The sequence below is a fragment of the Drosophila nasuta genome, chromosome 2R (genome assembly GCF_023558535.2).
Source record: "Drosophila nasuta strain 15112-1781.00 chromosome 2R, ASM2355853v1, whole genome shotgun sequence".
Classification (NCBI taxonomy): Eukaryota; Metazoa; Arthropoda; class Insecta; order Diptera; family Drosophilidae; genus Drosophila; species Drosophila nasuta.
In genome coordinates, this window is record NC_083456.1 from 20,160,130 (window position 1) to 20,181,770 (window position 21,641).

General features: G+C 40.4%; 1 protein-coding gene across 13 annotated transcripts in view; it reads right to left on the minus strand.

Annotated features, from left to right (window-relative positions):
* Positions 1 to 21,641, minus strand: part of LOC132787645 (polypyrimidine tract-binding protein 1) — a 162,383-nt gene that overhangs the window by 70,807 nt on the left and 69,935 nt on the right. For 2 of the 13 annotated variants that reach the window (XM_060794847.1, XM_060794846.1), the window contains exon 1: positions 14,931 to 15,911. The exons of the other annotated variants lie outside the window; for them this stretch is intronic. Coding sequence is in view for 1 of the 2 variants with exons in the window: in XM_060794846.1 (XP_060650829.1) it covers positions 14,931 to 14,933 (3 nt within the window). In the remaining variant the exon portion in view is untranslated. Of the gene's footprint in view, positions 1 to 14,930; positions 15,912 to 21,641 lie in introns of those variants that run through there. 13 annotated transcript variants of the gene reach the window in all.

The window sequence follows — 21,641 nt, forward strand, 5'->3', positions numbered from 1 at the left end:
GGTCTCACTTGCAATCAAATTATGAGTAATTTATGCCGCGTTGCTGCTGCTGCTGTTGTTGTTGCTGTTATTGTCTGCTGCCTACTTATAATTTTAATATCATGACATCCAAAATCTTGTTAAAGAAATCTCAATTATCTACTTTTATTGATTTGCAAAGCAAGCAAAAGCAAAAGCAAACGACAAAAGCAAAGCACAGATGGTAAACAAGCTGGAACGCGATCCTGATTCTATTTACGCACCATTTTGTCGCTCTTCACTTTCGCTGTCGCTTTTCGCTTCGCTTTCCGTTTCCCTGTTTCCCGCCCCGACGACGAAATGTTGAAAAAATGCACGAAAACAATTACGATAAAAATATATACGTATACATATATATATATATAGATATACGTCTATGTGTGTGTAAGTAGGTTAGGACAGGTTGTCCGGAGGTGGAGAGACAGAAGAGTCCTGTGACAAGCCCTGAGCATGGATAAAAGCAAATTATGATAACAATAAAGATTTAACTAGAGGAGCCCGTGAAGTGGCAGGCGGCATGCCGCTAGACACAAAGCCCAGTCTCAGTCTCAGTCCCCAGACCTAAGTCCCAAGTCCGGGTCTCATTCCTTGGCTCGACCCGGGCACATAGCGAAACAAGGACAATTTAAATAGACATTTATCTTGCGAAACGACAGCGCAGGTTGTGCACCCACACACCCAAATACACACACACACACTCACACATAGATACACGTGCCGTTGCCTATAACAAAATTACAGCATTGCGGCTGATCCATGACGATGACGATAATGTGCGGGTTTTTCTCGTAGTCACCCTCCTCCTGCCTTCTTCTGTTGCCTTTTGCCTCCCCGCCTGACATTGATGATGTGAACGAGAGTTGGTTCGCTTTTTTTGTTTGATTTTATTTATGCGATTTCGTGTATTTTGTTTAACAAGAACATCAACCGCAAATTTTTGGACGCGTTCGCTTTCGCGTTCTTCGACTAGCCTGCCACAAGCCAAGATGCTCGCTGGCTGCCTGGCATTCCCACCTCCCACCTCTCCCCTCCTCGAACTTCGCATTGTTGTTGTTTGCTGTTTTTATTTTCTTTACAATTTTTGGCTTGGCAAATGTTTTTCAAAGCATAAAAATACTTTTACATTAACTTGTTCTAACAACACACACACACACACACATAGAACCACAAAAGTTGTAGAAAAAGAAAGAAAAAATTTGTTCGTCTACATTTTGCGTAGCTTTTAGCGCTCAACGACTTTGCCGCTTGCTGGTTTTTTCCTTTTGCTTTTTTTTGTTGTTATTGTTGTTGCCTACTTTTTAGGAAAAGTGAAAGTAGCGCAAGAACAACAAGAGCAAGAGGCAGGCGTAGAATATAGAGCGAGTGCTATGTGGCAAGTGTGTGTTTATGCGCAAAGTTTTCCCCGAAAAAAGAAAGAAAGAAAAACAAAAAAATGAAGTTGAACTGAGTCGAAGTCTGTGCTGTGCTGTGCGCTATATCAACATCATTTGCGTTAAGTGGTTTGAAAGCAATGCGTGAAAAGTCGACAACAGTTTGCCCCTTCTACTCTTCTACTATCTGCTACTCTCGAAAGTCTAGTCTAATGCGATCGCGCTAACTGCCATTGACTGGCGCAACGACTATTAAACTGTAATAAAGCCTTCCGCAACAGTTTGGCAAAAGACTTGCCACAACTTGCCACCAAAAACCCCTCCCCTCCGTCTTGTCTGCCACACTTGCCTTGTGGCTGTTGCCTAATTGGCTGTTGTCTGCTGCGGCTGTGGCTGTGACTGCGACTGTTGCTTCTGCCGCCTGTTGCCAAAAAAAAACTGTTGCATGCTTTAAGGCGGCTGCCTAATAAAATTTGCTGCGCCTGACAATAAAGCAAAAGGCAACAAAATAAATAAAATGGCAGCACACATAGAGAACTTGAACACACACACATACACACACAGAGCAGAAGCTAGCTGGAAGGGAAAATGCCAAGCAATCTGCACATATTTCATGGCGCTCTACGTGCTGCGATTTCTGTTTTTTTTTTCTTGTTCTTCACGTTTTCCTGTGTGTATTTTTTTTTCTAGGCAAACGCATTGACTGTCAATGGGGGGAAAGAAGAGGAGGAAGCCAAGCTGCCTAGCAGCCTTTTGCCTTTGTATAGCATTTTGTATAGATTTTGGCATATCGATAGCACTGAGAGTATGTGCTTCTATGTGTGTGTGTGTGTGAGGGGTATCCTTTTTTTTATGGCTGCTGGCAAAATTTATGATTTCTATTCATGGCGCCGCTTTGTTCAAAGGATTTGTTCTTTATGCTTCTTGTTACCTGGACTCCGACGCCCGCTGCTCGCTCGTAATTTATAAGCTTTAAATTTGTAGCGTCAATTAAATTTGCATGAATATCAAAATCAGGCCAATCACAATAACAACAACAGCAACAACAACAAAAAGCGTTTTGCTAAATTATGGCAATTAAAGCAAATTAAATCTAGACGAGCTTCAGCTTGAAGAAGAAGTCTTTCCCCAGCTCTCTCACAGTTTTTTAGAAGTAGCTAAAGCAGTAGCAGAAGCAGCAGCAGTTGCAGATGAAGTTAAGAAAATGGGATATCAAAGTTCAAACGCCGCTCAATAAAGTTAACTAAACAAAGTTGTTGCTGGTGCTCTGCTGCTGCCGTTGATGAGACTAATGAACATGCCAAGAAACGTTTCATTTTCCAGAGCAACAACAGCAACAACAACGTGAAGCGAGAACCGCACAAAGTAGACAAATAGCCGCATCAGCATAGAGTAAATTGATTTGCATAGCAACCAAAGGCAAAAGGGACGAACGAGCAGTCAGTCAGTCATTCAGTTATTCATTCATTCAATTCAACTCTCAGTCGCCGTCTTAGCCTCTTCTTCTGGCAGTGAGTCAGCCATTCGTCCATATGGCGGCCAGTGTTCCGCTAAGCAGTTTAACTATTTAAGGTAACAACAGCAACAATGTTGCTGCTGCTTCTATGGCAACTTCAATTTGCTCTTCATCCCAATTGCTCGTCCTCGTCCTCATCTTCGTCCCACATGCCGCAGGCTGAAGTGTCAAAGACATGGCCTGAGCTACACAAATGTTGACAAGCTAATGAAATGTGAGCAGGTTCTTGGCAATTCAGGGATTGAGGGATTGTGACAAAACGCAGGGGGGCAAAGGGCAAGTGGCAGGCAGAGGCGGGAGGGGAAGAAATAGAACCCAAAATTGATACACTGTCGCAACTTGACGAGCCAAGTTGAAGTAGAGCAACCCCACACTCCTTCAGCTACTATTTCGCATGCTGATGAACTGTCGCTCCTGACGATGTCAAGTAAATCCCAGGCGATTCAATCCGACTCGCTTGTGGGCGGGGTCCGAGAATCAGCACGGGAGGGGGGTGCTATCAAATTGTTGCTTAGACATTTGCTTATGCAAATCGAAATTATAATGAAATCAACTATAACAACTCAACTATGAACGGGACAAGGGAGGAGAGGAAAACAGGTTGCCAGATGATGATGATGAAAACTAAGGACTGGACTTGTTTTCGGAAAATTTGATCGAAAAACATGTCAAAACTTGGACGGCAAATTGAAAATGTATCGACCGATGATGATGATGATGATGCTGGGCAAAGCTCCTTGGCCGTCTGTCAATTTCAGTAGCCAAGGATCATCAGAAAAATATGGAAGGTATAATTTGCTGTGGCGATTGGGCCACATCAACTACTGAGCCGATGTATTGCTCGACATTTGCTGTTTTAACAAACACCAAGACACGTACACATAGGTACATGTGGGTGTTGTGGACTGACTGTTGCTTAATTCAAAAGTGAATTTCAAACAATTTGCACTGTAAACTGTTGGACGCCCCAAAGACATAAGTGGTAAATCACATCAATATGTAACGGGCTAACAGCAAGCAGCATCGGAGAGGTGTGGTGTGGTGGCTAGCAAGGATGTTTATCTAAGGACATAAGCACATCCATCCATCCATCCAACCATCCATCTATCCAGCGTGATATGGCACAGCAGACGAAGCTACGATTTGCTATGCAATTTTACACACTTGACCATTAAACGTAGCCATTGGGAGCAGTTTGCATAGCAATGAAGCCAACGGGGCCAGAGACAACCGCAGGCTAAAGAAACTCGAATAAAAGCCAAACCAAGTCCAGTCAAGACTCGACCAACTTGATGAAGTATGAATGATTACGTCAGGGCACAACAGTTAGAAAGAGAAAGAAGACAAGAAAGAGGCGATGAAAATGAGAAATAGGACCAGACGGGTGCTCATCTTCAATCCACATTTTGAAAAGGTGTAGTTGACTGTAAAAACTTCAATGAATAAATTTTTCTGTTGGGTCATCTCGTAAAAGGCATAAATAAGTAAGGCAGACACTCACACACACACACGCACACATACGAACGAAAGATATGGGGCCGAAAGTAAATTGATCGAAATGAAAATGCTCATAAATTTACATAGAGCCAAAAATATTGTAATTGAGCGTTCAGAGCGTGTCTTGGAGTAGGCAGAGGCAGGTAGCAGGCAATTCCATTCGCAGGGAATTTATGTGTGAGCCGATAAGACTCAAGGTAGACAAAGTAGGCAAACAAAAAACAAACAACAAAAAAGAAGCAGAAAGAAGGAAAAAAAAACGTAAGGACAAAGTCGTTGAGACTCTAACTGCCATGCCATTTAACCCATTAAAGCCGCCACTCTCAGGACGTAAGGACGTCAAAATTAAATAAAGAAACCTCCTGACACTTGACGATTTGTCATGTTGGCACAACAGTCGTCGTTGTCGACGAGGTATGCAAAAGAAACAATGAAAAACGTAAAGAAGATTCTATGAAATTATGACAAACTGTCTCGAAAATGCTGAAAATACTGTTAACGTTTTGCGTGTGCCAACAAACCAGAGCCAAGAAGCTGGTCACATCGACAACAACAGCAACAACGACAACAAACAAATGAAGAGAAAAAGATGAACTGATGATGCTGCGCTGCTGCTGCCTTTGTTGACGAACGTGGCGTATGAGCAATGTCTGTTGCTGCTCTGCCGGCTGCCGCTGCTGATGAAAATGATGAAACAGCACAAAAATATGCCAAGAGTCGACTTGGAGCAAGGGGCCATGCAAATACAATGAACTTGACTTGAGGGGGCAGGATAGAAGCGAGTGAGGAAGTGTTTCTCTGGGTCTTCGTCGCTCGTTGGCTGCATTTATGAGCATAAAAAATTGGCGCCGGCACATTTGCCGCATTTACACACACAATCAAACACATTTACAGCCATAGAGCATAAAGGAGCAACGCTTAAAAGCTAGAAAGAGAGAAACAGCAGCAGCGAGAGCCCAAAGACTTCAAGTGACAATGCTGCTGCTGCAATGACAATTTTTTGTTTGCCTTTTCTTTTTTTTTTGTGTGTGCCTTGGCAATTTTTTCAGCCTCTAGGAATGGTATTTTATTTTTGTTTTTTGCTGCTGCTTCTGGCCAGAAATTGCGCAACTCATCAAAAGTCTGTGTCGTCTGGCATTTTGCATTTCGCATTTATGCACATAAAACTAGCGGAAAATTTGATGTTGACAAAGGTGACAATTGCCATCAGCTTAGAAGCTCCAGTTCTCCGACTCCAACTCCATTTAAGGCTGAGGCTTAGTGCAATTCTGTTTTTCAGCAGAAAATAGAGGCTCTTTTAATAGAGACGAGCTCGAGTTGAAGCTGGAAGCTCGAGCTGAATAGACGAACTGACACTTTTGACGTTTCTGATTGCTGTTGACGGTTTGCCCTGTTTGGACTGTTGAACTGTTGGCCTGGACTGAACTGGACTGTCCTGTCTTGTCGTGGAGTAACTCGACTCGACTTAGCTCGTTAAGAGCCATGCCACAAATTGGACATAAACATGTGTTTACTGCCAAAGTCAAATCAAAGCTTATTTTATGTGTACCCTTAATCAGAGATTACATCTAAGTTTATGCATAATTTGGAGGCAACCAAAATTCTCAACTGCAACTCTCTCTCTCTCGCTCTGGCAGCGACACATTAATTAGACTTAAACAGCCATCGCTGCGCCCCACACTCAACTTTATAGCAAGAGAATAGTTAAAATATTTATTAATCAGAGCACACATACACGCGCATGTACAACAGGGGCAGAGCAAAGCTCTTTCTGCCAGCAGCAACTAACTTTTCCAGCACAACTTATTTTCAACAAATTAATTTTGCAACCAGTGCTACGCTGCAGCCAGTAGAAGTGGCTGCCACACGCTGCTGACTCTACCGCACTCTTTTCTGCATTTGCCTGGCCTTGCCTTGGCTTGTTTGCATATGCCAAACTTTAGTTAATGTAATCAACTGCGCTTCCCCGTCTTCCCCGCCGTCGTCTCATGATTTTTCGGCGCGTGTTCGCGCGTGTGTGAAAATTTTGTTAACTTCAAACTTAAGCCAGAATTACGAGTTGCGGGGGCGTTGAAGCGCAACCAGAGCAGCAGAGGCGCCTGCTGCATTTTGCTAGAAAATCTGTGCTCTGCTGTCTGCAGAGACTTCTGCTTCTGCCTATTGTCTGGTTTCGTTTTGTAATTTGGATTCACCTTTGCCATGCTTAACGTATGAGTGTGTGTGTGTGTGCAGGATAAATAAATGTGAACTCACAGAGGTTGCATATATGCAATTTCCAGCTGCCAGCTGCCAACTGCCAGTTGCAGTTCACATCATCATGCAACACAGAGACAGAGACAGAGAGAACTAGAACTACGCTTTACTTCACGTGTACGAGTTGTTAGTCTACTGTGGCGATCCATACGTCCAGACACCAGACTCTCATCCTGTGTGTTCATAATGTAAAACGTAGTAAATTGAGTTCATTTGCTGCCGGCAGAACTCATCATTAGTATCGCTTTTCAGCGTACTCATGCTGCATGTGAATGAAGCAAAACAGCAATGTGAGACGACGATGTCGAGCAAGCAGCATGTGTTGCACAAACACAAACACACACGTAGACACGTTAGAATGTAATAATTACTTACTTCGCTCTAAGGTGAGTGTGTGTGTGTGTGTGTTGAACTCGACTCAGAGAGAGAGAGACTCGACTCGACTCGCTGAAAGTTGTGCACAACTTTTAAGAGCATACTTCGCGGCGCGTCGCTGCCTTCGCTTCCAATCTTCCCTTTTTCGCTTCCCTCTGGCAGCCACTCTTGGTTGACTGGCTAAGCGAGTATTAGTGGAAATTTAATATTGCAATTAATACGGCAACAAAGTGTGCATTGCATATTAATAAGTTAAGGTTTGTCGCTTCTAGTTTATAGTGCACCAAAAAGTTGGTCAACGCGCTCCCTTTTCGCTAGCATAGCTTATGCTTTGTGTGTATGTGTGTGGATTAGTGTATACACTATAACACACACTCACACTATTACACATTTACCATACATATGCTTGTTACACAGCGTTACACTTAAGGGCAAACGTTTGTGCTCGTAAATGGCAAAGTTACAACCCCATAAGTTCGCTTTCGCTTTGGGGTTGAAGAGCGTGTCAACTTTTAATGGGTTGACAGTCAAGTGACTGCGTTGCGCTCGCACTCACACTCGCACTCACATTTACGTACTTACTACTACTACTCCCGCTCTACTCTATTCAATATTCATAATCATATTCATAATCATATTCGTGTGCGTATTCCCATTCGTTTCTCTGAGACCACATTAAAGCCTTTAATGCTTCAACTTTTCTTTTTAACCCCGAAAAACTTTTTTAATGCGCTTTGCTGCGGCCGCTTAGCTGCAAAAACTTAATTCGCATTTCTACATTTCTTTCATTTTCATATTCACATTCGTACTACAATTTTTTTTTTATTTTATTTCATTTCATTTCTTTTCGGTCTCTCCTTTTTTTTGTGTTAGTTTGCGTCACGCCGCTTTTCAAAAGGAAATCTCCTATTTTTTATGGCAATGGCGACAAAAAACTATTTGTGCAAACAACAAAGAAAACTTGCGCACAAAAAGGAAAATCATCATCAACAGCAGCAGCAGCAGCAGCAGAAGCAACGACAACAAACTGTGAGTGAGAAATGCAACCAACTACAAAAGCGCAACAAAAGCAATTTAAATTTGGCCAACGGCGTCAGCTGAGAGCCAAAAGGAAAGACTACGAGAAAGTGAGTGAGTGTGAGTGCGAGCGCGAGTTTTGAGTTGGCCAAGCGGGCACAAATTTCATTTAATCCAAACGTTTTTAGTCATAACTTTTTAATTTGTTTGTCAGAAGCAGCAAGCGGCAAGAAAAGTGCTGCCTGCTTCTAGGCGTCGCACACACACTCACGCATACTACCCAAAACGGCGAATGTCTGATTAGCGCAATTGTATTGAAATGTGGCACTCGACGAGCTCAATAGACGACCGCATGCGTACGATAATTGTATGACAGCAGCCCCTCGACACATGCACATACACATACACAGACATACATAAAGTATGCTATGATTTTCAATAGCCCCCAAAATCGATATGGCCCATTCGCTGCCATCTCTACAAATCATAACAATGCCTAAGCATCAGGCGAGACCCCAAAACAGAGCACAGAGGCCCAATGTCGGATAACGCTTGCCCATCTTTTTGATCAATGCAAAAATGTTTTCCACCCAACGTAGTACATGTCCCTAGGGTTGATTTATCTATTTAATCGACAACGTTGTCGTCGTCACTCAGTTCGGGAGAGAGAGGGGGGAGGAGAACGCAGCCTGTCAATATTTAAAACGTTGTCCTTGCTGCTGCTGCTGATGCTGTTACAGCATCAACTCAAGCCATATCTCTCTCCCTCTCTCGCTTCTTCCTCATCCACTTGGCTTTTCTGGACGCCCTGCGTGCTTAACAAGAGTTTATTGAATTTTATTTTCTCATCTCAATTTGATGTGCGTGTTGTTGTCAACTCTCCGTTGTCCCTTCCCCAAAGCTTGCCTCATCCCCTCTCCCTCTCCCTCTCTCCCTGCGACCAACTTCAATCAACCTCATCCTCTTGCGATCCAAATGCGACTGGGCAACAGATTGTCTGCCCTAGTTATATGGAAAGAAACGATGCGCGTCGCGTCTAGTGCATTTAAATTTCAAATTATTTTATTGCTGCTCACGCCGAAATAATTGAAATTTTAGTTAGAAAACACTTTCTGTTGTTGTATATTTATTTATTATTATTTTTTTTTGCCGCGTTGCTTGTAAATCGCTTATTATAAATTTTCTTATAAATTTCTACGCGCAGCCGGAAAACTTTTGCGCCGTGTTCTTTTGCCAAGTTTTCCGATTACGGATTAATGTAATTTTTATTTTATTTTATATTATATTTTTTTTTGCTCTGCTTTCCGCTTTTACTATGGACTTTCCTATATATACGACGACCGAGCGAGCGCGCATTTGTTAACTTATGTGCACAGGACAGGGGGTCGGGGTCGAAAGCTGGACGCTGACCCCTCCGCGGGCTGTTTGTTTGACAGGCGCGCTTCAAAAGTTTGATGAATTTTTAAATTTAAAAAGTTTATTTGTGCATTTCTAAGTTGGACGTTGTGTTTGTTACTGGGGCTTATTAGAAGTGCACGCTGGAAAACAGTAAACCTCATTTCCGCCCTATAAATCCCACCTTTGCCCCATCTCTCTCTCTCTCTCTCACTCTCTTTAACTAACTTACTTCCTTGCTCACTCACACTTCAAAGCAAACGCGTTGTATGCGGCGGCTTTGACGACACTTTGTTCTTGTTGTTCCTGTTTTTTGCTCGCATGTTGTCTGACTTATTTGTTTGTTAGCCACAAAGTGAAATTTCTGCGCATTAAACGCAATTTTCTATTTTGTTTACCAAGTGAAACCAACGCCCAAAGCCCGTTGAGTTTTTTATTAACACCTCAGGCAATGCTCAGGCTTTTGTTTTCATATTTTTTCTCATATTTGCCCCAAAAAAATAAATATATTTTCTAAAATGTAGCAGACAGCCAGATGTCAACACGAAAGCAGGCACAGGAAAATATTAATAATAATTGCCCCGTGAAAGTGCAACAAACTATAAAATATTAGTGAGCCATTGGCAATAATAATTATGAATATTACAAAACGTAATTGTTGACTTTGTTGTTGCTGTTGCACAAAACACATTCGCAAATAATTGCATTTGGATCATGCGTTGGGCTTGTTTTTGGCTTTTTGCCTGGTTCGCAACAATTTACATATTACAACAGCAGAATGCTGTGTTCTGTGTTTAACAAAATTATGAAATAACAAAACGTGAAACATATTTTGCTTGTTGCAGCCGTTGGCTGGCTTTCTGGCTGGCATTAATTGGCCATGGTATTAGCCATGATGTGCGAGAAAAAAGGGTTAAAGCTTTAATGTGGCGTCGTTGTTGTTGTTGTTGGTCCGATAAACAAAATCAATTACAGATAATTTAACGTCGACGGCAATGCAATTGTTTGTTTGTTTACTCTGCGGACGCGGCTTATAATAGAGTCATTTAGGAGCAGTTTAAACTTTAACGACATTCGCAATTGTGACACGGCCAGGATACGACCAGAGAGTGTGCATGTGTGTGTGTGTGGACAAATCGATAATGAATGCGAATGCACTCGGATAAAAATGCGAGCAACACATGCACCACAGTCAACGCTGATGTTGCCACGGGTACAAATAAATTTAAAAACAGTTAGCAGAGCTCTGCTTGTGCTTCTCTGCTGCCCCAAGGCTTCTGCTGCTGGTCAGCGTTTTTATGTGCAACTTGCAACAATTTGCAGCGACATTTTCAACGCCAACTAATCAATATGGGCGACATGCGGTCGCTGGTCAGGAGAGTGCCCGAAGGGGAGCGGGCAGATGAAGAGGGAGCAGTAGTCGACTAGGGGTGCAACTGCTGGCACGTCAAGGCGTAAGTGCACGCCAAACAATTGCGGTTAATGTTCGCATGAGCGATATTTATGACTGATAAAATAATAAATTGTGCGATCAAACAACACACACACACACACACACACACACACAAAGAGAGCGAAAACTAGCAAACCAGCAACATTGAGGCCAAAAAGTTTTTATGCAACAACTAATGATGGCGGCAAAGTTCTCTATGCTTTTGTTCCTAATGATTTCAGCAGAAACATTGTATCTAAAAGTATGGAATTATAAAAGAAGCAAAAGGCGTGATAACTGTGAATTATTTAACCCCAAGCAAACTCTTTAATTCAATTAGAGAACATGATACAAAAAAGTAGAAAACACAAACCCATCAAATCAAGCTTAGCTTCTATAAAAACACAAACTGATACTAAACCGATTGAATTGTCTTTCAATCAACAATCACTTTAGTTAGTTATGTTATTAAGCGCTCCTCTTTCATGGCGCTTTAAGCGTAACTGTTCATGAACCCTGCCACAAGCTGTCAATCATGTGGCACCCACTTAAGCTCTGCTCTCGGTTTGCCCAGGGAGCGTACAAATTAAAAAAAAAGAAAAAAGGAACCGGAGCAGAGAGGATGGCGAAAAAAAGGGCTGTGCCATAAATATATTCACGACTGACCCCCCCACAGACCACCCAGGGAACGAGGAAGCAGTGAGAGAGTTCGATTCTCATCAGTATGCCGGTCGCATGGTCAAGCGGTTGCACATTATTTTATTACGCACAATTGAGTCGCACGATGTCACGCCCATCGATGGGCACCCACAAATACTCTTCTTGATGTACGTGTGTCCATAATAAAGACAGAAGGTAGATAGACAAGAAGTCCAAGCACAAATCGAATCGCAAACAATTAGATTAGATACGAAAAAAAAAAAGAGAAACGTATCTATAACAAACACAGAAGACACTCGCACTTATTTAATAGCAGTTAAATTGCAATTAATTATTCCCACAACTGATACGTTTCGCATAGCATAAAAAAAACAAACAAGAAAATGGCACAAAAGAGGATCTTTGACCCCGAGAAAATTATGTGAAAAAGTCAGCTGTATAAAATTGAGTGATTTCTTATGAAATATTGTAATATTAATGTATGTAAAAAGTTCATTAACTTAATGCAAAACTTAAATGTATTTTAAAATATTTATGTACAGTGTAGTTTATAATAAATTCGTAGCTACAACAACAGCAACTATGAGAACAACATCAAATGAAGTGAAGAACTACTTGGAAGATAGAAGATATAGAGAGAAAGTATAGACAGAGAGAGAGAGAGAGAGAAAGAGATTTTTAGTTGGTACTGTGTGTTAAGCAAGAGATTGCAAAGAGTTCGACTCTAATTAATCTAAACTTTTATAGGAAATTATACAAAACTACGAGAGAGACTTAAGATAGTAAAAGTGAAAGAAAAATGGGGGAAAGGAACTAGTAGGAACAGGATGAGAAGGAGGAGTAATGAGAAATTGTGTGAGGGGGGAAAAAAGCAGAGATTAGCTTTAAAATCATTTCTTTTTTTTTTTTGGTTTTTTTGGAATGCAATGTTTTTTTTTGTATTTGTTGTTTTGTTAGCGTTTTAGTGAACACACAAACCTTTTTAGGAGAAGATAAGTGTAGTGAAGTTGGCGATGGCATAGAACAATCAGAAGATGCAGAGCTGCAACCGCTACTGCCGCTGCTGCAGCCAACGGCGCTGCCATGAACGATCGCCGATGACGACGACAACGAGAACGACGACGACGACGACGACGGCGGTGGCGGACCCAGCAATGAGACCAGACGCCCGCCGCCGCCGTTGACGCCGACGCTGCTGGCATCGCCAAAGGTCGTGAGGGCAACGTCGAGGGGGGCAGCTGCGGCGGGCTGCTTAGTAGTAGTAGTAGTTCTAGTTACATCACATAGATTAACTGTATTATTTACATTGTTGATTGGAGTTGTTGCCGCCGATGTCGGCGTTGCGGCTGTGGCAAACATGGCGGCAGCAGCCACCGCGGCGGCTCCACTGCAGGCCGGTATGATCGTAAGCGGTGTGGTTGGTGCCGCAAAATACTGTGCGCCCGCTGGCGGCCCATTTGCCGTCGCGTATTTGGTGGGCGTGGCCGGTGCTGCAGCCACATTGTTCACCTGCAGTTGCATGTACGTCTGCAGCATGGCCTGAGCCTGAACTTGCGCCTGTTGCTGATAGTGGAACTGCTGCTGTTGGGCGGCCTGTTGTTGCTGTTGCTGCTGCTGTGCGACCTGTTGTTGCTGCTGCTGCTGCAGTTGGAACTGCTGCTGTTGCTGATGCGCGGCTGCAGCAGCCGCTTGCTGATGCATTAGCATTGCCTGCTGTTGTTGCTGCTGCTGCTGTTGATGATGTTGTTGCTGCTGCTGCTGTTGTTGTTGTTGGACGGCGACAATGTTGCTCGGCTGCAACATGGCAGTGGCGGCGCCAGTTGGATACGCCTGATAGGCGCTGGCTGCTGCAGCGGCTGCGGCAGCTGGATGCGGCAGGTGCAGATGATGCGGATGCGTGGGCGGCGGTGCTTGCAACAGTTGCATTTGCTGTGCGTGGTGTGAATTTTTGAGGCGCATTCAGATTATTCTGGTCTATTTTGATTTTTTGAAGTTTTGAGTTTCAGTTTGGTTTTGAGTTTTGGACACAATTTTTACATTTCTTTTTTTTTGGCAATTTTTGATTTTGGCAAAAACAATAAACTGATAAGCACACATATAAATCATAATTCAAGCCAAATTGGCAAAATAAAAATTATAAATTTTGTTCGAATTTTTGATAAAACTGAAAACCGAATGTAAATTGATGAATTTTTGGGGAGACGCCGCTTTAAGTTGCTTTAAGTCGCCTTGACACGTGAAAGTGCCACGCCTATTTGTTATAGTTATAGCTAAATTATAAAATACATATTTGACTACAAAGTAAGTGAGAATTGCTTTGCAGTGAGAGCGAGAAAAAGACAGAGATAGATAGAGACAGACAGAGAGCAGTAAAAAGTGGCAAAATTAGCAGTGACTAAGTGGGCTTATAAACTACATAAGACAGAACAGTGAGAAAGAGAGAGAGAGAGAAAGCGAGATCGAAAGTGAGAGCAAGAGAAGAATTTGAGACAAAGCAGAGCATAAGTTAAGACATAGCAGAAGCATAGTTTATAGTAAAAGAAGTAGAAGTTGTAGCTAGTTTTGCAAGACCAGAACTCGAATTTAAACAGTCCAAAGTTACGAGCTCTCGAACACCAAAAGTGATGAAACACTTTCAGCCTGAGGAGATTTTGAAGCGAAAATGAAACTGGGAAAGTCATCCGCAGGCCACACATGAAATGTCAATGGACAATTTTAGAACTTAAAGAAATAAACAATGATAAAACATTGCTGTGTATTTACAGTAACTTGAGTGATCAACAAAAACTAAAAATAATTAAAGTATTAAGTAACTAACTTAAAATTAACGTAACGTAACTTAAAGTAATTGAAAAGTAAAACCCATTGACATGTGCTTTTGTTGAGTTGGATTTCGCGTAGCTCGTAACTGGTTTGCTTATAGAGGTAAGTGACAGAGTACTTATATAACTTTAAGGTGAACTAAAAACATGAGTAGTAAGAGAAGAGTAGAAGAAGAAGAAGAGGGAGAGAGAGTGGTAGAAAGAGTTTCTTTTACATAGTAGTATAAACTGTACAATTTTCATTTGATGAGGATTATATATGTAGTAGTTTCATTTGATTCGATTCGATGGTATTATATTATATTATTAGGTATGTACGAGTAGTAGTAGTTGTAATAGTGGTAGTAGTAGTTATAGTATTAACAAAAACGAAACGTTTCGATTCGAATTTTCAATATGATTGGGTCAATAATTGTTTCAACTTTCGTCAACTTTTTTTTGATTATTAAATTTTCATATATTTTGCGTTTCTTTCAAGTGCATTTTCTTGTGCATTGTTTTTTTTTTTTGTTTATAGTTTGGTTGTTGTTTGGTTTTTTTGGTTTTTGTTTGCTTAGGATGAGGGCGGCGCTTACCATAATTAAATCTTGTATAGGGGAGGACTCGGCTGTTGAATCAGATGCAACGATTTCGCTTTTTACCGTTAACGGCGGCGATGGAGTTGCTGCTGTAGCTGCGGCTGTTGCTGCTGCACTGGCGACGGCGACGTTGTTGGCAACGGCGGCAGCGATTGTCGGCGTTGCGGCGTTGCTGCTGTTCGCGTTGGCGTTGGTGGCGGTGGCAAGCGACGCTTGAGAGAGCTGCTGCTGCTGATACTGAGCGCTGCAATCGCTGCTGACGCCGTGGTTTCTGTTAACGCGGCAATGATGACAATTTTATTGGCAACAAATGTTGATTGAAAAATATCTAGATTCTGCACTTTGTTTTTTTGCGAGTGTGTTTTTTTTGCTTTGTATTTTGATTTTCGTTTCGTTTATCTCTTATTCTTTTTGCGTATTATAATTGAAGATTGTTGCGATTGCGGTTGCGATTACGGTTGTCGATATATATATATATATATTTTTGCGTGTTTTTGGTATTTTCTTGTTGAGGGAATTGCACAGGGGTTTGGTTTTTGGTGGAGAGTCAAGTTTAAAGAGTGCTTTGTGTTCTGATTGTTGTTGTTTTACTGTCAGATATATAAATGTTGAAATATATTTATTTATCAAGAAATAAATATATATACCGTTTATGCCAATTGTATAATTTTGCTTCAAATGCCAATTGTGCTCGCGAAAAGTTTTACGCAAATTGTTGCCAAGTGATTACAAATTAATTCTAAATTACGTTTTTGAAACACGTTTCAATTGCGCTAACAAGTTCAAGGTATTCACATAAATATACTGAGTTGTGTATTTTGAGCGTAGTTTCTCTCTCTTTAAAGATTGTCTAATAGTCTATGGTCTGTCTCTATATATATATAGCTATGATATATATCACTACTGAGATTGATTAATTAGACATGTATATTGTAGATAATAAATACATATGTGTGTGTATATAGTATATATATATAATCGAATGTATAGATTTATATAGTATAAAGGTATAAGTTTTTTAGTATATCAAGTGTGTGTATAGAGTAAAAGTTTTGAAAACCGTTTGAAGATTGTTTAAAGTTTGATTGATTGATTGATTGATTAAGCCTTAAGTTAGGGGAATTGCCTTAGAGATTGTCGTAGTAGAATAAAGTTCTTTGTTTTTTTTTTTGATTTTGTAGTTTGAGGTTTTGATTGACTTGAGAGCAAAAGTTGCGAAAAGTTCGTTATGAAATATAAATATATATTTTAATATATGTGGGGTGTGTTTATTTATTTAGATAAATCTATATATATAGATAGAGAATGCTTTATGCCTTTATGAGAATGCTTCACTTTCGGCCCTAAATATATACGCTAATTTTTGCTGATTGTCAAAACGCGTACTCTTGTCGTCGATCGAGGCATCAAAACCTGGCGATTTCTGTCTTTTAATTCTATTTAAAAATAATCTTCGACAATTGCCAAATTGCAATTGATGAAAAGCTAATGCGAAATATGTTCTTATTGATTGACACCGTTTATTTTTTCAATTCTATTTTTTTGAAAAGGTTTCTCTACAATTGACTTTTTTATCTATGCTTTATTTATCTTGCTCAATTTAGTTACAACCAATTTTTGTGTTTGTGATAGACACATAATTTACACAACACACAAACACACTCACAGACACAAACACACACAATTACCACATAAAATATGTGTATTTGTTTTTTATTAAACGTATTTACTTTGTATTTGGATTTGATTGTGTAATTTTCGCAATTTTCTTTGATTGATCTGCACTTTGAATTGAATCCAATTTTGTAGCTATAATTAAAAAATGCTAATTACTTGTTTGCATTCTCTCTTATGATATGTTGCTATTTGCAGGATTGCTATTGCCGCCTTTTGTAAATATTTATACTTAATTTCAATTTAACAACCTTTGCATTCATTCAAATTCTACACTTCACACACAGACACAAAAAAAGGACGCTAAATATTATGTTCTCCTTCTCTCACTTTTCCCTCTTGTTTTTTTTTTGGGGTTTACTTTTTGGGTTGGGGAGCTGCACAAAAAATGCTTGTCTTAACCCTTGACCGCGTTTCGTCTTAAATGCTATCACCTTTTTTTTATTATTTCTTCTTATACTGTACTCGGTTGCTATGCCAGGGGCGGGGCGAGTGGGAGGAGTGTGGATTAAGCTCCTAATTAATTTGCCCGATATACTTTTGTCTTCCCTCAGTTTCGGTTAAATTACGCTCAAAATTAACAACAAAATATATAATTCATGGTAAAAATCGTCAACAATTATTTCGATTCTTCTCACACACACGTCTCTTTAAAATTTCAAGTTTCGTGTAAATAGTTTTCTTAAAATCTTGCAGTTCTAGAGAATTAGTTTTGTGATAATACTGTTTTTGCATTTGATTTATCTCGCGCAGGAAATCAAAGTAAATTAAATTGTGATTTCCTTATTCACTAAAATTAACAACAATTTGCCACTTTGTTCGCTCTCTTTTGCTGCCTATTTGTGCCGCAAATGTTTAATGTCTTCTCAATGCGCTCAGTTTCAATGTTTCTGTTTTTTAGTTTTTTTTGGTTGTTTCTGTTTCGGTTCTGGGTTTATATCGGAATGGTGTGTGGGAAAGCGAATGGTTGGGTACAGAAGAATACCAGTTGATTATTGTAGATTGTTGCCTTTTCTTGTTCTGTATATATATATATTCTCTTTTTCGTTTAATTATATTTCTTGATCTTTCTGGTTAGGAAAAATTACAAATTGCGTGATTATAATAAGTTCTGTTTCTGTTTTTTTTTTTGTTCACGAGAGTACAATGAAAAGGAATAATACATTTCAAATGGAAACTTAATCAAAACAATTTTGAATAATTTTCGTGTAATTGCCAATGGGAAATTATAAGAATTGCGTAACATTTTGTGCTGCAATTCAATTGATTTTCGTGGTGGGTAAATGCTTTCAAACACTTTTTTTTTTGCCAATTCATTCAAAGCCAAACTTGAAACTCAACGAAAAGTTTTTTGCGATAGACAAACAAAAGAAAAACTAAATGAAGCGCAAACAATTAACAATAAAATGGCACAAAAGAAAACATAAGAAACAAAAACACACAATGGGCATGAATAGTTAATAATAATTTGCTCTTATTACCAATTAAATGTCGAGTCAAAGTCGTTGAAATAGATGAAGTGATGGTTGTTATTTTTTTTTTATTGGTTTTTGTTTTGTGGTAAAAAGTTGTTGTTGCCTTTTCGTTGATGTTTGATTTGTGTTCAAAAGATTTTTTTGATTTTTATTTTTTTGTTGTTGGTTGTTTGTCTTTAGTTTTGATTTTTTAATTATTGTTTCTTTTTTTTTTGCTGCTTTAAATGTTGTTAATGCGTTTTGTTGTTGTTGTTCAGTATCTTGTAATTATGGCTCTGAAATAAAACGAAAAATTTCCTTTTGAATATTTTGTGCTCTTTTTTGACCATTTTTTTCAAGTGTGCGTAAATAATTTTTGTTGCCAATATGCTTTAAGTGATATTTTTTTTTTGTGAAATAAAAACACGTTTTCAGACCAACAAAACTGAATGACTGACTGACTGACTGCTGTCAAGCCATCTCCTCATCTCTCTCTCTGGGCCAGTCAATTCTGGTTCTAACAATTGTCTGAATGCGTTGCTCGCTCTCTTTCTCTTTTTCTTTTTTCTTTCTTTTTCTCTCTCATCGTGATTAGCACGCACGAAATTTCTTTGCCTTTACCGGTTTTTTATTTTTATTTTTTTTTTACACACACTGACTCACACTTTGGCTTGGGATCGTGCAAAAAAAAAACCAGCAGCGGCTGAGAGTTGCCAAGTAAGAAATATGCACGAGAAGATAGAAGAAGATATAATGAAGTAAAGGTAAAGGAATGAATGTGAGCTCTGGCACTCTCGCGATTGACTTGGAGACGTGTAATTACAACAATAAAAATAAACTACGGGAATTATTTCTATGCGTACTCTAAGTACGCGACGACAAGTGGCCAAGCGAGCGAGCTACATGAGTTAGGGGATTCAAACAGAGACAGAGAGAGAAAGACTCGGAGAAGCAAATGTGAGTGTGCGGCCTATTGGAACGTTGGCCATAAGGTTTTATGGCCGGCAGTGTCAGACGGAGTCGACGTCGACGACGTTGAATGGCCGCCGCATTTTCTGTTTTACTTTTTTTTTTTTCGTTGTATTTTCTGTGTTTTGCTTTTGGCCCGCAAACACAAAAACGTGTTTCTTTGTTGCCGCTCACACACAACTCGCTCCCATCTCTGTTCTCAGAGCTCTGGCTCTGGTGACTTCGACATCGCGTCTCCAGCAGTCAACAAATTTCAGCTCTTTTTACGTATTTTTTTTTGTTTTTGCCGGCTTTGAAATTTCTTTAGGTTTTTGAGCCTACTATACGCCTGGATGGGCTGCAGATAAGTTGTGTTGTGTTGTTGCCGAGAGAAGAGCTGTGGAGCTGAGAGCTAAAGTTGAGTTGAGTCTAAGAACGTGTTGCTTATGGCTTAAACTGGCAAGCATCGAGCGCGATGCGAGCAACGAACTTTTGGCCAGCAATTCTTTTCATTCTTCTTATTTTTTTCATTTGTTCTCTGTCTTTCATTTTTTATTGTTTTTTTTTTTTTTTTGCTTGTATTGTATTGTGTGTACATTCGAGTGTATTATATTATTTATAATTTTTGTGCGCTTATTGCTTACAGATTTCGGTTGCTTTATGTGAGCACAAAATATTTTTTGTTTTATTATATATTTGTATTTTCTTTTGTATCATTATTTTTTTGCCTATTGAATTTTTTTTTTGCTTACATCTTGTGTTGTTGTTGATGTTGTTGTGGTGGTGTTGATGGTTGTTGTTGTTGTTGTTAGATTGTTGTCAAGTGTCAGAAGTAACTATATAAATTGCGATACACTGATAGCTTTTGATTTTCAGTTTAGTTGTAGACGAAGTCGAAGTTAAGAGTCGATCTTTTTTAGCACACACGTAAAGTGAAAACTCGAGATTACCGAAAAAACAGGGAAAAAGCCGTGTTAAAAAAGCTTGCGGATTTTTGTTCGTAATTTTTATCAATATTTCTTGTATTAAATTGTTTTATTATTATGATTTGTTTTGTTTTTAAATATTTGTATTTTATAATGCAGCTAATATTTGTTGTATTTATACTTGGCGATTTTTGTGTGTTGTATTTTTTTTTTTGACTATTTAATATGCTGCGTGTGTTTTTTATTATCCGCGTGCTATTTGCGAGACGTTGTTGCTGGTATTGCGGCTGTTTTCGATTTGAACTCAACTTTGATTTGGATATTGAAATTTTCGTGAGTGAGCGAACGTATGAGTGTATCGGTGTGTGCGTCGGTGTCTCACTGAGTGTATGTGTGTGTGTGTGCTGCTGCTTCTGCTTCTGTTATTGTTGTTGCTGCTGCTGCTGCTGCGACTGCTTGCTGCTGTTGCTGCTGCTGCTTCTGCTGTTAGTGTTATGGGGGTTTGCTGCGTTGGTGGCAGAGTAGAGAGTGGTGGTGGTGGTGGTGATGATGATGGTGGTGGTGGTGGTGGTGGTGGTGTGGTGGTTGGTTTGTGATGTGTGCTGCGACGGTGACGGTGACGGCGACGGTGGCGACGACGACTGCGACGACAGCGGCGACGGCGGCGGCGGCGAAGCGGCTACTCTGTTGATGATGATAATCAAAAAAAACTCTAGAACTCAAACTCGACTGAGAGACGACGACGACGACGACCGACTGCTGTTGCGCGTTGTTGTGACTCTAGTCAGGTGTTGTTGCTCTAGTTGCTGCTGCTGCTGCTGCTTCTGTTGTCGATGATGATGATGTTATTGTTGCAAATATTATGATTCTTGTTGCCGCGAATTGTCGTCGTTTTAATATTATATAGGTGTAGTTGTAGTAGTAAGTAGTTGTTGTTGCTGTTGTTGTGCCTTTTTATACTACATATATGTATATATATGATTTCTATAGAGCGAACGAGCGAGCGAGCGTACGAACGGCGGACAGAATTGGAACGGGTTAAAGCAAAGACTGTACGAAGACTGAAGTAAGAACGACTGGCATTCTAAGGTAATATACCTTTTTGTTTCGGAGTACGGCAGCGCTGCTTGCTTGCCTGCCTGCCTGGCTGTCAGATTGAATCTGTTGCGCCAGCGTCGACAGAGACAGCGACGTTAACGTCAACGTCTGCGTAAGCGTTAACGTTGGCAGCGAGCGAACGGCGGCGGCAGCGACGCGTGTTAACCAAAATAAAGCAACAGTAGTAGAAGCGGCCAGAACCGGACGAGTTCGACACCGACACCGACAACGACAGCGACGACACCAAAAGACCAAGAGACCAACAACATGATGATGCTAACAGCTCGTGTGAGAGACGACGACGACGACGACGCAGCCGACAACGACGACGACGACGACGACGACTTGGCATCGGGGCAGCATTTCTCCTGATGGCAGCGAAAACTCCGAAAGAAGAATATTCGGAGCGCGTAGCACACCTTTGCATTTCCTCTCCTTTTGCTCTCTCTCTTTCTCTCTTTCTCGTTGTTTCTCTCTGTCTGGCTCTGTTGCTCTCTCGTTCTCGTTCTCGCTCTCAGCTGTTGTTTTGTTACCTGCCGCATTTCATTCGAGGTTCTTTAGCTGCTGTTGTTGCTGCTTCTTTCGAGGCTCGGCCTGGGCCGGGCCGG